At 41.5% G+C, this 12,423-nt stretch overlaps 1 protein-coding gene and 1 non-coding gene across 2 annotated transcripts in view; both read left to right on the top strand.

Annotated features, from left to right (window-relative positions):
• The window catches only part of LOC109917413 (methylcytosine dioxygenase TET3-like), a gene marked incomplete at its 5' end in the record, with an annotated part of 225,051 nt that overhangs the window by 12,572 nt on the left and 200,056 nt on the right, over positions 1 to 12,423 (top strand). Inside the window, 2 exons of the mRNA XM_048619742.1 lie at positions 6,558 to 6,651; positions 12,114 to 12,322. Coding sequence (XP_048475699.1) covers positions 6,558 to 6,651; positions 12,114 to 12,322 — 303 coding nt within the window. The remainder of the gene's footprint in view (positions 1 to 6,557; positions 6,652 to 12,113; positions 12,323 to 12,423) is intronic.
• On the top strand, positions 11,103 to 11,288 carry LOC125482869. The gene has a single exon (XR_007261838.1). It is a non-coding gene; the product is annotated as a small nucleolar RNA SNORA53 (small nucleolar RNA).

Raw genomic sequence — 12,423 nt, forward strand, 5'->3', positions numbered from 1 at the left:
CCGCCCCCTTGACCTGTCCGTCCTCCCTGGACTGACCTATCTCCTCCCTACCTCCCCACCTACGCTCACCTTTACTGGCCACATCCCCGCCTCTTTGACCGGTCTGTCTCTTCTCCACCTATCTTCTCCTCTATCCATGTTCTATCCGCCTCCCCCTCTCTCCCTATTTATTTCAGAACCCCCTTCCCCTCCCCCATTTCTGAAGAAGGGTCTAGGCCCGAAACGTCAGCCTTCCTGCTTCCAGGATATTTTATATTCTTGTGAGACAATCCAGAACTAGTAGTCACTGTTTAAAAATAAAGGATCGTCTATTAAAGTCGGAGGCAAGGAGAATTCTTTTCTCAAAGAAACCTATGTTTTCAGTCTTTGGAACTCTACTCATGAAAAGCCTGTGGAAGCAGAGTCTTTGAATCCTCCAAAGGCAGAATTTGATAGATTCTTGAAGTGTGGGATTGAAATGTTATTGGTCGGGAAGGTGGGGTAATCAGATCAGCCATGATCCTATCGCATGGTGGAGCAGTTTTGAGGGGCTGAGTGGCCTACTTGTGTTTCTAAGTTGTATGCAAGTTGTAAGTACGAAATTGCTAGACAAGGACCATCTCCAACAAGAAGCCATCAAGCCATCTCCTCTTGATATTCAATGGTACCACCACTCCATCCACTAGTATTAATATCAGGGAGTTCAGGGGGAGACACTATTGACTAGAAACTTAACTGGACCAGCCACCTATTTACCAGAGCTACAAGTGTAAATCAGTGACTAGGAATTCTGGGATAAGTGACTCACTTCCTGGCTTCCCAAAGCTTGTCCCTGATCTAACAAGGCAGGAATAGGTCAGAATATTCTCTGCTTAATGTCACCCAAGAAATTCCACACTACCCAGGACAAAGCAGCCTACTCAAATGGCACCATGTTAACCATTTACTACCTTCATCAGCAGTGTACAGTGACAGCAGTATGTACCCTCTACACGATGCACTGAAATAACTCTGAGGTTCCTTCAACAGTATTTGGTAAACCTGTGACTTCTACTGCCTAGAAGGACAAGGGCAGTACCAACAGCTGTTAAATCCCATCTAAGCTAGAATTATTCCCATGTTCCTTCACTGTCATTAGCCAAGATCCTGGAAAACCCTCCCTACCAGCAAGATGGAATATCTACACCCACATGGACCGCAGTAGTTTAAGAAGGCAGCTCATCCTGACCTTATTGAGCTGTTAGGGATGGGAAATAATTACTGGCTTTTCCAATACTAATACCAATTTCCAACACCAAATCCTGTGGATGAACAAATAAAATTTATTAATGCAACATACAATTTTGTGAATTGATAAAACATATTAACTCAGGTATATGGGCTACAACATGCAGCTTTGAAGCCAAAATCCCTAAGTTCTATTTAGGCTTCTCTTTCTTATTCATAGAAACCCTATAGTGCAGAAAGAGGCCATTCAGCCCATACCGACCTCTGAACAACATCCTGCTCCCCCTATCCCTGTAACCCTGCACACTGATGGATCCTTTAGGGCAATTTAGCATCCACCTAACCTAATCTTTGGATTGTGGGAGGCAACCCACGCAGACACAGGGAGAATGTGCAAACTTCACACAGACTGTTGCCCAAGGCTAGGATGGAAACTGGGTTATTGGCCCTGAGTGATAGCAGTACTAACCACTGAGCCATCATGCTACTTCAAATAATTTGGCTGTTTGAATTCTGAGAGTGGAGAATACAGGAAGGAATAGTTTTAGGGTTACTGGCTGAGTGTGAATGAGCCTGGCTGAGTGTGAATGAGCCTGACTGAACACCAACTGTAATTAGCCTTAATAAGTGTAAATTAATGGGAACAACCATTCAATATTCCCTCAGGGTCCTGTAGTTCCATGACTTCTGAAGGCAAAAACCTAAACACCACTGAAGTCCCCTACAGAGTTGAAGCAGGCCATTCAGACCCTCTACTTAGACTCAATGCCCCCTCCCCACCCTATTCCTGTAACCCTGCACCTCCCATGGCTAATCCATCTAACCTGCATATCCCTGGACACTAGGGACAATTTAGCATGGCCAATCCATCTAATCTGTACAGTTTTGGACTGTGGGAGGAAACCCAACACAGACACAGAGAGAATGTGCAAACTCCACACAGACAGTCATCTAAGGCTGGAATTGAACCTGGGTCCCTGGTTCTGTGAGGCAACAGTGCTAACCAGTAAGCTACTGTGCCACCCCGTTTACTATCTGAAGACTTTTGGGTTAAAAACTGTAGAGATACAAAGCAAAGCTAACTGAGAAATGAGCAAAGTCCTGGGCAGCTGCTTGAAACTGTTGCTAGATCCTTTTAACATATCGTTATGAAGTTGTGCTGAGTAATCGTGAATTGGAAGGCAGGATACTAGAATTTGTTTTTTTTTTTAAAAAAACGATAAGGGAGAACAGTATGTGGCTCCTTTAAGAGGTAAAGTGCTTTTCTGAACTTGGAGATATATACATAAAATGTGTGTACACAGCTGAAGTGGTACAGCCAGTCCTAAAATTGAAATCTATATCAATTGGCTGTGTGATTGGAACCTTAAGCATGTTTTGATGTTTTGGCAACTAGTTGGAATCGGCAATTCATTTAAACCAAGTGCTTAGTGACTGAAAGCCAACTGAATTTAAATCTGATGGTTTTGACAATCTCGGATCAATGCTATTGTAAGAAAATTGACATATCATCCGAGGTATATAAGAAGAGGGTTTTTGAACATTGGTGTGACAGCAACCACCATCTGAGAAATAAGCACTCTCAAAAAAATTGCTAAGCTCGCTAAGAAAGCACTATCTATCCAAAAAAGATGCTAAGAGTCCCCACAGAAGACTCCACAGAGAAAACATCCCTGATAGCCAGATCAGTGGAAGAAAGGCTTTTATGACTTGAGAACAGCAGGAGAAAAGTGTGTAGACTTTGAGAGACTGAGTTTTAATTTATTTTCTTATTACTTGGGTTTATATAAGTAGGACTTGTGCTTATTGGAACAGCGTACCAGTAGAATTTAGTTCAGTTTAGGGAATAGCTACTAGTTAAGGGGGAATTGTTCAGTTTGTTAGTAGTTCTGTTAATTTGTTCACTGTTAGGGTTAAATAAATAAGTTGTTATTGGTTACTTATAAAGTTAATATCGGGGATTTTCTTTCATTTAACCCCCCCTTCTCTGTAACAGTTTAACAGATTAGGCGAGGTGAGGTGATCTTCTCTGGGTGTTTCAGGTTTAATTATTAGAAGGGAACCCCTACTCTCTCACTGTAACAGATTAGGGACTTGTGTTTCAATTGTAATTATGAGGGGTTCAATCTCTGTAACAATATAGGGACCTTGGGGAGGAATCAGGCAGTATTTGGTTATCAGTGCGCTAAAGGAAAATCTGACACTTCAGCAGAGGTAAAGGCTGCCTCATCAAAACAATTAATTGTTTTTTCAGCACTGCTTCACAGTCAGGAAGAGCAAGAGATGTTTCCTCCTCCTACCCCACCAAGCGTCCCTACCTACCAGCCATCTACAGTCAGACCTCCTCATCTGAGTGGACACCTTTGCTACTTCTACCAGCAGGCACCCCTGGGATCAGAGATGGGACCTTCCACAGCATCCCACCCCCCCCCCCCCCCCGCCCCCCCCCCCCCCCCCAAAATAAACACTCCATGCCTGAGGATTGACCACCCTCAGTCTGTCAAGATCAGACTCTGTCCAAAGGCCCCCACCCCCTCCTTGTGATTGGACTCCCCCTCTTGGATTGACAAGCTGCCTACCCCTCCTCTAACATCCCAGGATACGACTAAATCTTGTGACCCACCAACACTTGAGCTCCACACACTTCCATGCTCCCTGTAGCTCAGTTCCAGGTTCCTCCCCTGGGTTGCAGCCTCTTCCAGAGCACCTCTTGCATGACAGAAAGCTAAAGTAAAGGTTCAGGACCTTGCCCAGGTTTAGGGAACTATCTTGATAGTGGACACGTTCTGAAGCATTGTCACAACAGAGAAGCAAAGCTCCAGCCCCAGTAAATCTCTGGGCCTCCATATTCCATTTATATAAATGCAGCGCACATATCTTTGGGAAAGAAGCACTTGCTAATTTGGCTGGAGGGATTTCCTACAGCATTAAAGCTGAATGCTTCCGAATGTCAGTGTGAAATGTGCTTGGCGTGACCAGTTACTGGTTGAATGCACAGCATGGAACTGGAAGTCAATTTGACTGCTCAGATTTCATCCCTGCAAAGCCACAAGCCTTTTTAGCCATCTTTAATTTTTGAGTGAAATCTGTGCCGTCACCTTTTGTTTTTACTTGGCTTGAAGTGTTTACATTTTTTTTGAGAGGAGCTAACTTGGAAAGAGCTGAAGGTCTCTTTAAAAGGGATTGACTCACTTTACATGTTCCAGTTGTGAATGGAAAGGGCATGGGAACTGTTACTGTGAGCTGGATGAGTCAATGGAATAATAATGAAACACAAGAACAAGTAAACTTGGCTGGTGATTGGTCGTTCTTTCACATTTTGCCTTTGAATGGATAAGTGGAAGGCTGGATGTGTCAAAGAATTATTGTTATCAGCAATTTCTGGTTGAGAGGCAAACCTTTCTTGTGTAAGCGAATTACCCCATTTGGCAGCAGAGTGCTTTTCTATTGTTTTTATTGGGCTGATCAACTTGTTTCTTTCTTTGTCCCTTCTTGGTGCATTCAGATGGCTTTTTATGTAGCAATTCACACCTCATTTGGACAGAATCTTTGTTTCTTCACTATATACATTTGCATTCTTTTTGGCTGGTACATCATAAAATCTTTCATTATTTATCTACCCTGCCCTTCACCCTTTTGCAGATCTTTTCTTTTGTTCTTCCTGCCTATGCTCTCTTTCACTCACTTAGAAACACTTGCACTTATTCAGTTTTTGTGCGAGGTCATTGACTTGAAACATTAACTCTATTTCTCTCCATAAATATTGCCTGACTTGCTGAGTTTTGGAAAAATTTTGACTTCTTATTTCAGATTTCCAGCTGCCACAATATTTTGCTTTACTATTGATTTTTGCACTGGATTATTGTGGTTGTACCACCAATGTTAATCTGACTAGCCCTATAATTGCTAGGCACCACTCCTGTATCGAAGGAGGATTTGAAGATTATGGCCAATATCCTGCAATTTCCAATCTTATTTTGCTTGGTATCATCAAATGTATCTGATTCAGTCCAAGTGACTTAACAACCTAAGTACATCCATGTCTCTAATATCTCCTTTTTATCTTTTCAGTATGATTTTCAACTATAATTTTGGTAACATCGTCACCCTTGGTAAAGACTGAATTAAAGTACTAATTTAATATCTCAGCCTTGCCCTCTGCTTCCACATTTAGTTCTCCTTTTACTATTTGTTAGGAATGGGAGACTTTTGGATCCCCAGCTTTTCAATGTCTCGCTTTATTCCTTTTATTTCTTTTATCACTTCCCATCTGATCTTTCAATTTCAGCCTTGCTCTCACTTGTATTATTGACCTGAAATGTCACACACTCTCCTTTTTTATTATTTTTGTCTTACTGTCTATGACTTCCCTCAGCCAGCATGCTCCAGCTTTTGCTTATTCTGGTTTTCCCGCTTGTAGGAATGTATCCTGTTGGACCAGGACCATTTCGGAGTGCCCTGTTGTCTGTTTTACTTTTGTCTACCAATAATTGATTCTGATTCCAATTCCAGTACAGATTCTTTGATTTGGCCCTCTTCTAATTAATTGTTAATTGTTTCCATTGTTAGCCTAAATCTTATAACAGTATGGCCAGTGTTCACCTACTGACACTTAATTCCCTTGGCTCACCTCATCGCTCAGAATCAGATCCAGCAATGCCTTTTTCCTCGTTGGGCTGCTGAAGAAAATTCTCACTCACTTCAGAATTACTTTCCCCTCATGCTGCTTTACTGTATTACTGCTGGAGCCTATGGATAATCAAAACACTCACGTTATCACCTCCAATGGGTATGTGCATTTCTCTGTAATTGCCTTGCAAATGTACTCCTCGATATCTTTCTCACTAGTCGATGGCCTACAGTAGACACTCAGGAATGTAGTGGCAACTCTATTTTTTCCTAATTAACCGAAGAGATTCTGCTTTTAGACTTCCAGATCATCAGATAGTACTTATTCCAGTGCTGTCTACAGATATTGAGCGATAATACTATGGCATCAAAAATGTGAGGTTGGACCATGTTGGATCTAAAGCTTCACTTTGAGTTGAATCCCATGAAGAGATGGTTGCTGTGTCTCTAATAGGACAATTCTGTTTACTTATTTATGCCCTTCATTTACTGTATTTGAAACAACTCTAAGATAGTGAAACACATGGAGCTTCAATCCGCTGCCCTTTGTCGTAATGACTTCAACTCTGCTAAGAACTCGGTGCTGTTTAGATATCTGTACACTCCAGACTCATGCTGATAGAATCGATTATCTTCCAAAAGAGACTGGAAATCAAATGATAAAAAATGTTTATAATTGGGTTACCTTGGTTAATCTTTGGAATAATGCTTTTCTTCCCTAGGTTGAGTGAGAAAGGCAGTGCTATCAGAATAGAGAAAATTATTTACACAGGAAAAGAGGGCAAAAGCAGTCAAGGATGTCCTATTGCAAAATGGGTGAGTTCTTCAATTACTTTATTTGTCCAACACTTTTGACATGTGACAAGACAATGCGGCTTCCACTGTTTTGTATTCAGTTGTTAATTATGAGATTGTATTGCATGGTCAGATGCAAATAAATACTGGTAGCTGTTTATTACAATTGCACTTTGTTCATAGACTTTGCATGGCGATGGACTAGAATTTGTTGTCAGTCAACTATCCAAATTAGGAAAAAAGTTAAAGGGAAGGAGAACTCAAGAGCTGTTAGTAATGGATGTAATAGGATCCAAAAAGAAGGTGCAAAAACTGGCATAAGGGCACTTTATTCTGAATGCTCGGAGCATTCGAAACAAGGTGGATGAGTTGACGGTGCAAATCATGGCAAATGGGTATGATTTAGTGGCCATTACAGAGACATGGTTACAGGATGGTCATGACTGGGAGTTAAATATCTAGGGGTATCCAACTGTTCGGAAGGACTGACAGGAAGGTAAGGGAGGTGGTGTTGCTCTGATTTTTAAGTATGATATCAGGGCGGTAGTGAGAGATGATATAGGTCCTACTGAATCCATTTGGGTGGAAGTTAGGAATAGCAGGGAGAAGAAGTCACTGATAGGTATGATCTATAGGCCACCAAATAATAATATCGTGGTGGGGCGGGCAATAAACATAGAAATAGCTAATGCATGTAAAAATGGTACAGCAATTATCATGGGGGATTTTAATCTACGTATCGATTGGTCAAACCAGTTCGGTCATGGCAGCCTTGAGGAGGTGTTCGTAGAATGCATCCGCGATAATTTCCTTGAACAATATGTAATGGAACCTATGAGAGAGCAAGCTATCCTAGATCTAGTCCTGTGTAATGAGACAGGAATAATTTAATGATCTCACAGTTAGGGATCGTCTCAGAAGGAGCGATCACAGTATGGTCGAATTTAAAATACAGATGGAGCGTGAGAAGGTTAAATCCAGTACCTATGTCCTGTGCTTAAACAAAGGAGACTATGAAGGAATGAGGAAGGAGTTAGCTAAGGTAGAATGGGAGCAAAAACTTTATGGTGGGTCAATTGAGGAACAGTGGAGGACTTTCAAAACAATTTTTCACAGTGCTCAGCAGAAGTATATTCCAGTGATAAGGAAGAACTGTAGGAAAAGAGAGAGCCAGCCATGGATGTCTAAGGAAATAAAGGAAAGTATCAGATTGAAAAAAAAACATACAAAAAAGCAAACAGTAGTGGGAAACTAGCAGACTGGGAAATCTTTAAAGGCCAACAGAAAGCCACAAAAAAAGTTATAAAGGAAAGTAAGATAGATTATGACAGTAAACTAGCTCAGAATATAAAAACAGGCAGCAAAAGTTTCTATAAATATGTAAATTGTAAAAGAGTGGTGAAGGTAAACATTGGTCCTTTTAGAGGACAAGAAGGCCAATTTAATAACTGGGAATGAGGAAATAGCCGAGACGTTAAACGGTTATTTCGTGTCGGTCTTCACAGTGGAAGATACAAATAACATGCCGAAAACTAATGGCAAGAAGGTTATAGCAGGTGAGGACCTAGAGACTATCATTTATCACTAAGGAGGCAGTGCTGGGCAAGTTAATGGGGCTAAAGGTAGACAAGTCTTCTGGCCCTGATGAAATGCATCCCAGGGTACTAAAAGAGGTGATGGGGGAAATAGCAAATGCACTAGTAATTATTTACCAAAATTCACTGGACTCTGGGGTGGTTCCTGCAGATTGAAAAACAGCCAATGTGACGCCACTGTTTACAAAAGGAAGTAGGCAAAAAGCAGGTAACTATAGGCCAGTTAGCTTAACTTCGGTAGTGGGGAAAATGCTTGAATCTATCATAAAGGAAGAAATAGCAAGACATCTGGATATAAATTCGCCCATTCGGAACACCCAGCATGGGTTCATGAAGGGTAGGTCATGTTTAACTAATTTGGTGGAATTCTTTGAGGACATTGCTTGCATGGTGGACAATAGGGAACCTGTGGATTTGGTGTGTCTGGATTTCCAGAAGGCATTTGACAAGGTGCCACACCAAAGGCTGCTACATAAGATAAAGTTGCACGGTATTACAGGTAATGTATTGGCATGGATAGAGGATTGGTTGACCAGTAGAAAGCAAAGAGTCATGGTAAATGGGTGTTTTTCTGGTTGGCGGTCAGTGGCTAGTGGTGTGCCTCAGGGATCAGTGTTGGGACCGCAATTGTTCACAATTTACATAGATGATTTGGAGTTGGGGACTAAGTGTGGTGTGTCAAAATTTGCAGATGACACTAAGGTGAGTGGTACAGCAAAGTGTGCAGAAGACACTGAAAGTCTGCAGAGGGATATAGATAGTCTAAGTGAGTGGGCAAAGGTCTGGCAGATGGAGTACAATGTTGATAAGTGTGAGGTCATCCATTTTGGTAGGAATAACAGCAAAATGGACTATGTTTTAAATGGTAAAAAATTGCAGCACGCTGCTGTGCAGAGGGACTTGAGTGTCCTTGTGCATGAATCGCTAAAAGTAGGATTGCAGGTGCAGCAGGTAATTAAAAAGGCAAATGGAATTTTGTCTGTCATTGCTGGAGGGATGGAGTTAAAAACAGGGAGGCTATGCTGCAGCTGTATAGGATCCTGGTGAGGCCACACCTGGTGTACTGTGTGCAGTTTTGGTCTCCTCACTTGAGAAGAGATATACTAGCACTGGAGGGGGTGCAGAGGAGATTCACTTGGTTGATTCCAGAGTTGAGAGGGTTGGATGATGAGGAGAGACTGAGTAGACTGGGATTATACTCATTGGAATTCAGAAGAATGAGGGGAGATCTTATAGAAACATAAGATTATGAAGGGAATAGATAAGGTGGAGGCAGGGAGGTTGTTTCCGCTAGCAGGTGAAACTAGGACTAGAGGGCATCACCTCAAAATAAAGGGAAGCAGATGTAGGACTGAGGTCAGGAGGAACTTCTTCACCCAAAGGGTTGTGAATCTGTGGAATTCCCTGCCCAGTGAAGTGGTTGAAGCTACCTCGCTGAATGTTTTTAAGGCAAGGCTAGATAAATTTTTGTACAGTAAAGGAATTAAGGTTTATGGTGAGCGGGCGGGTAAGTGGAGCTGAGTCTCAGCCATGATCTTATTAAATGGTGGGGCAGGCTCGAGGGGCCGGATGGCTACTCCTGCTCCTAGTTCTTCTGTTCTTATGTAAAACATGCAGCAATGTCTAAAGAACACTTGAGTGGGGCAAACAAATTGTGCATCTTAATGAGCAGTGCAGAGTCTGAAGCAGGAAATGTGAACCAGAATGTTGAATCAGGTATTGAGAGCAGCATAAAGAGAAGGGGAAAGGTGTGGTAGCGGAAATTGCATTGAGAAAGAGGGATCAAAAAGGAAAGCACTTTTAAGAATGTATTTATTTGTAAACTTTCCAACAATGACTAATATCTGAAGAAACAAATGGTTATATAAAGCTAATGTTCAGAAGCAGAGAGGTTGCTTAGCAATTATTAACAATTAGCCATTATTATTAATTAGCACAAAGTTAATAGGGTGCATTCATGCTTACACAAGAATGAACAGATCCCAATTTTTTTTTCTGGGGAGTTTAGTCTGCAAGTACATCAATTCATACTTTCATCGATCTCAAATTTGAGATTCTGACAAAGCTATTTGTTGTGGAGCAGCTTGTGGAGAAACCAGATAGCAGCTCTCATTCCACTGCACATGTGCAGACAGACAGATTTCCATGGAAATAACATGGATTGCTGTTTGAGTGTGGATGAAGTTAACTGCTGTATCTTTCTGTTGAGCTTCTTAAGTTGCATCCATCAGGATGTATATATCATTTATTCCAGACTTGTAGGTACTGCTGTATCTTTAATTGATCTGCAGGAATGTCACAGGTCACAATGTATCCAGCCTCTGCCCAGCTCTGATAACTGTAAATTTAAATGCCAGCAGTTGTAAGTTTTTGGTTCAGATGGTTATTTAAGCACAGTCCTTACGTTCACCTTTCAGGATGTGTAGCTGTTCTGCCTTTCTGGTCATAGAGTCATAAAGTTGTACAGCACAGAAACAGACCCTTTGGTCCAACTCATCCATGCCGACCAGATATCCTAAATTAATCCAGTCCCATTTGCCAGCATTTATCCCATATCCCTCTAAACCCTTCCTATTCATGTATCTATCCAGATGCCTTTTAAATGTTGTAATTGTACCAGTCTCCACCACTTCCTCTGGCAGCTCGTTCCATACACCCACCACCCTCTGCACGAAAGAAGTTGCCTCTTAGGTCCCTGTTAAATCTTTCCCCTCTCACCTTAAACCTATAGCCTTTAGTTTTGGACTCCGCTACCCTGATAAAAAAGACTTTGGCTATTCACCCTATCCATGCTCCTTGTGATTTTATAAACCTCAGTAAAATCACCCCTAATGCCTCCTAGACACCAGGCAAAATAGCCCAAGCCTATTGATTATTTTCACTGTGGTCTTGGATTCTGCAATGTGCTGGCAGCTTACATTCATCAACTTTAAAGGCTGCACTGTCAAAGGTACTTGAGTCATTGGTGTGTAGGAGTAATATCCCTGCATTGTAGCCCATCTGTTCTGATGTCAATGACCAGGCTGTTGTGTACCATCAAAACTTTGCTGCTGTATGGATGTGTTCATCCAAATTGATCTTGTTTAAACTTTGCAATGAAATAAACTATTGGTATGGGCATTGATATAACCCTATGGTCTAAATTCAATCTTCACTGCCCACATCCCATAATATTCTTTATCAGGATGCATATTGTTCATATAAAACATCGCTGCATTTGAATGCAAAACAGAAATTAAGTGTTTAGTCATTGAAATAGCATCCATTTAAAAGAAATAATTACTGATTTATGAGGTTCTGTGAAGTTTGTCTGAGCTAAATACACCATAGAAAGGGAATTATCAGATTCTACGGATTGATAACACAGGACAAAGCCATTCGGCCTATCCTGTCAATTCCAGCTTTTTGAAAGATTTGTCCCACTCTCTTGCCTGTCCCCATAGATCTGAAAATCTTCCTTTGCAAGTATACATCCAATTTCTTCTGGAAAGTTGTCATTAATATTGCTTCCACCAGCATTTCAGGAATTCCAGATCCTCACACAACATAGAGGAAAATTTTCCAATCTGCAGCACTTCCCGATTCCTTAAAACACCCACCACTCCCCCAGCTTTTAGCTATTACGTATTTGATTTGAAATTGTGTCCAATTCAGGAAAAAAAGCAATGGAGTGATAATTGAAGCCTATGGTTAGATGTTGAAATAAAGATAAGTAGTTGGAGTTAAGATATAAATCAACCATGATGTAACGGAATGGGGAAATAGGTTTGAGGGGCTGAATGAACTATTCCTGTACTCCTGTTCCTGAGTAATGAGCTGAAATGAAAGTCTGAGTAGGTAGAGGGATGAATTTTCACATCTGTTTTTTTTTTAAATCACCGACTCCAGGTGATTCGACGAAGCTGTGTTGAAGAGAAGTTGCTGTGCTTGGTGCGGGAGCGAGCTGGCCATTCCTGTGACACAGCAGTGGTTATCGTCCTAATCCTGGTGTGGGAAGGAATCCCTTTGCAATTTGCTGACAGACTGTATGTGGAGCTTACTGAAACCCTGAGGAAGCACGGCGCCCTGACAAGCCGCAGATGTGCACTAAATGAAGAGTAAGGAATACAGAATTGTGCAATTTTTTTGTAAACTTCCAGTGTGTCAGTGTTTGTTTGTAATTAGGTCGATTCAAGTAAGGTTAGAGGCTGGGACCTGG

The sequence above is a fragment of the Rhincodon typus genome, chromosome 3 (assembly GCF_021869965.1).
Source record: "Rhincodon typus isolate 14 chromosome 3, sRhiTyp1.1, whole genome shotgun sequence".
Classification (NCBI taxonomy): domain Eukaryota; kingdom Metazoa; phylum Chordata; class Chondrichthyes; order Orectolobiformes; family Rhincodontidae; genus Rhincodon; species Rhincodon typus.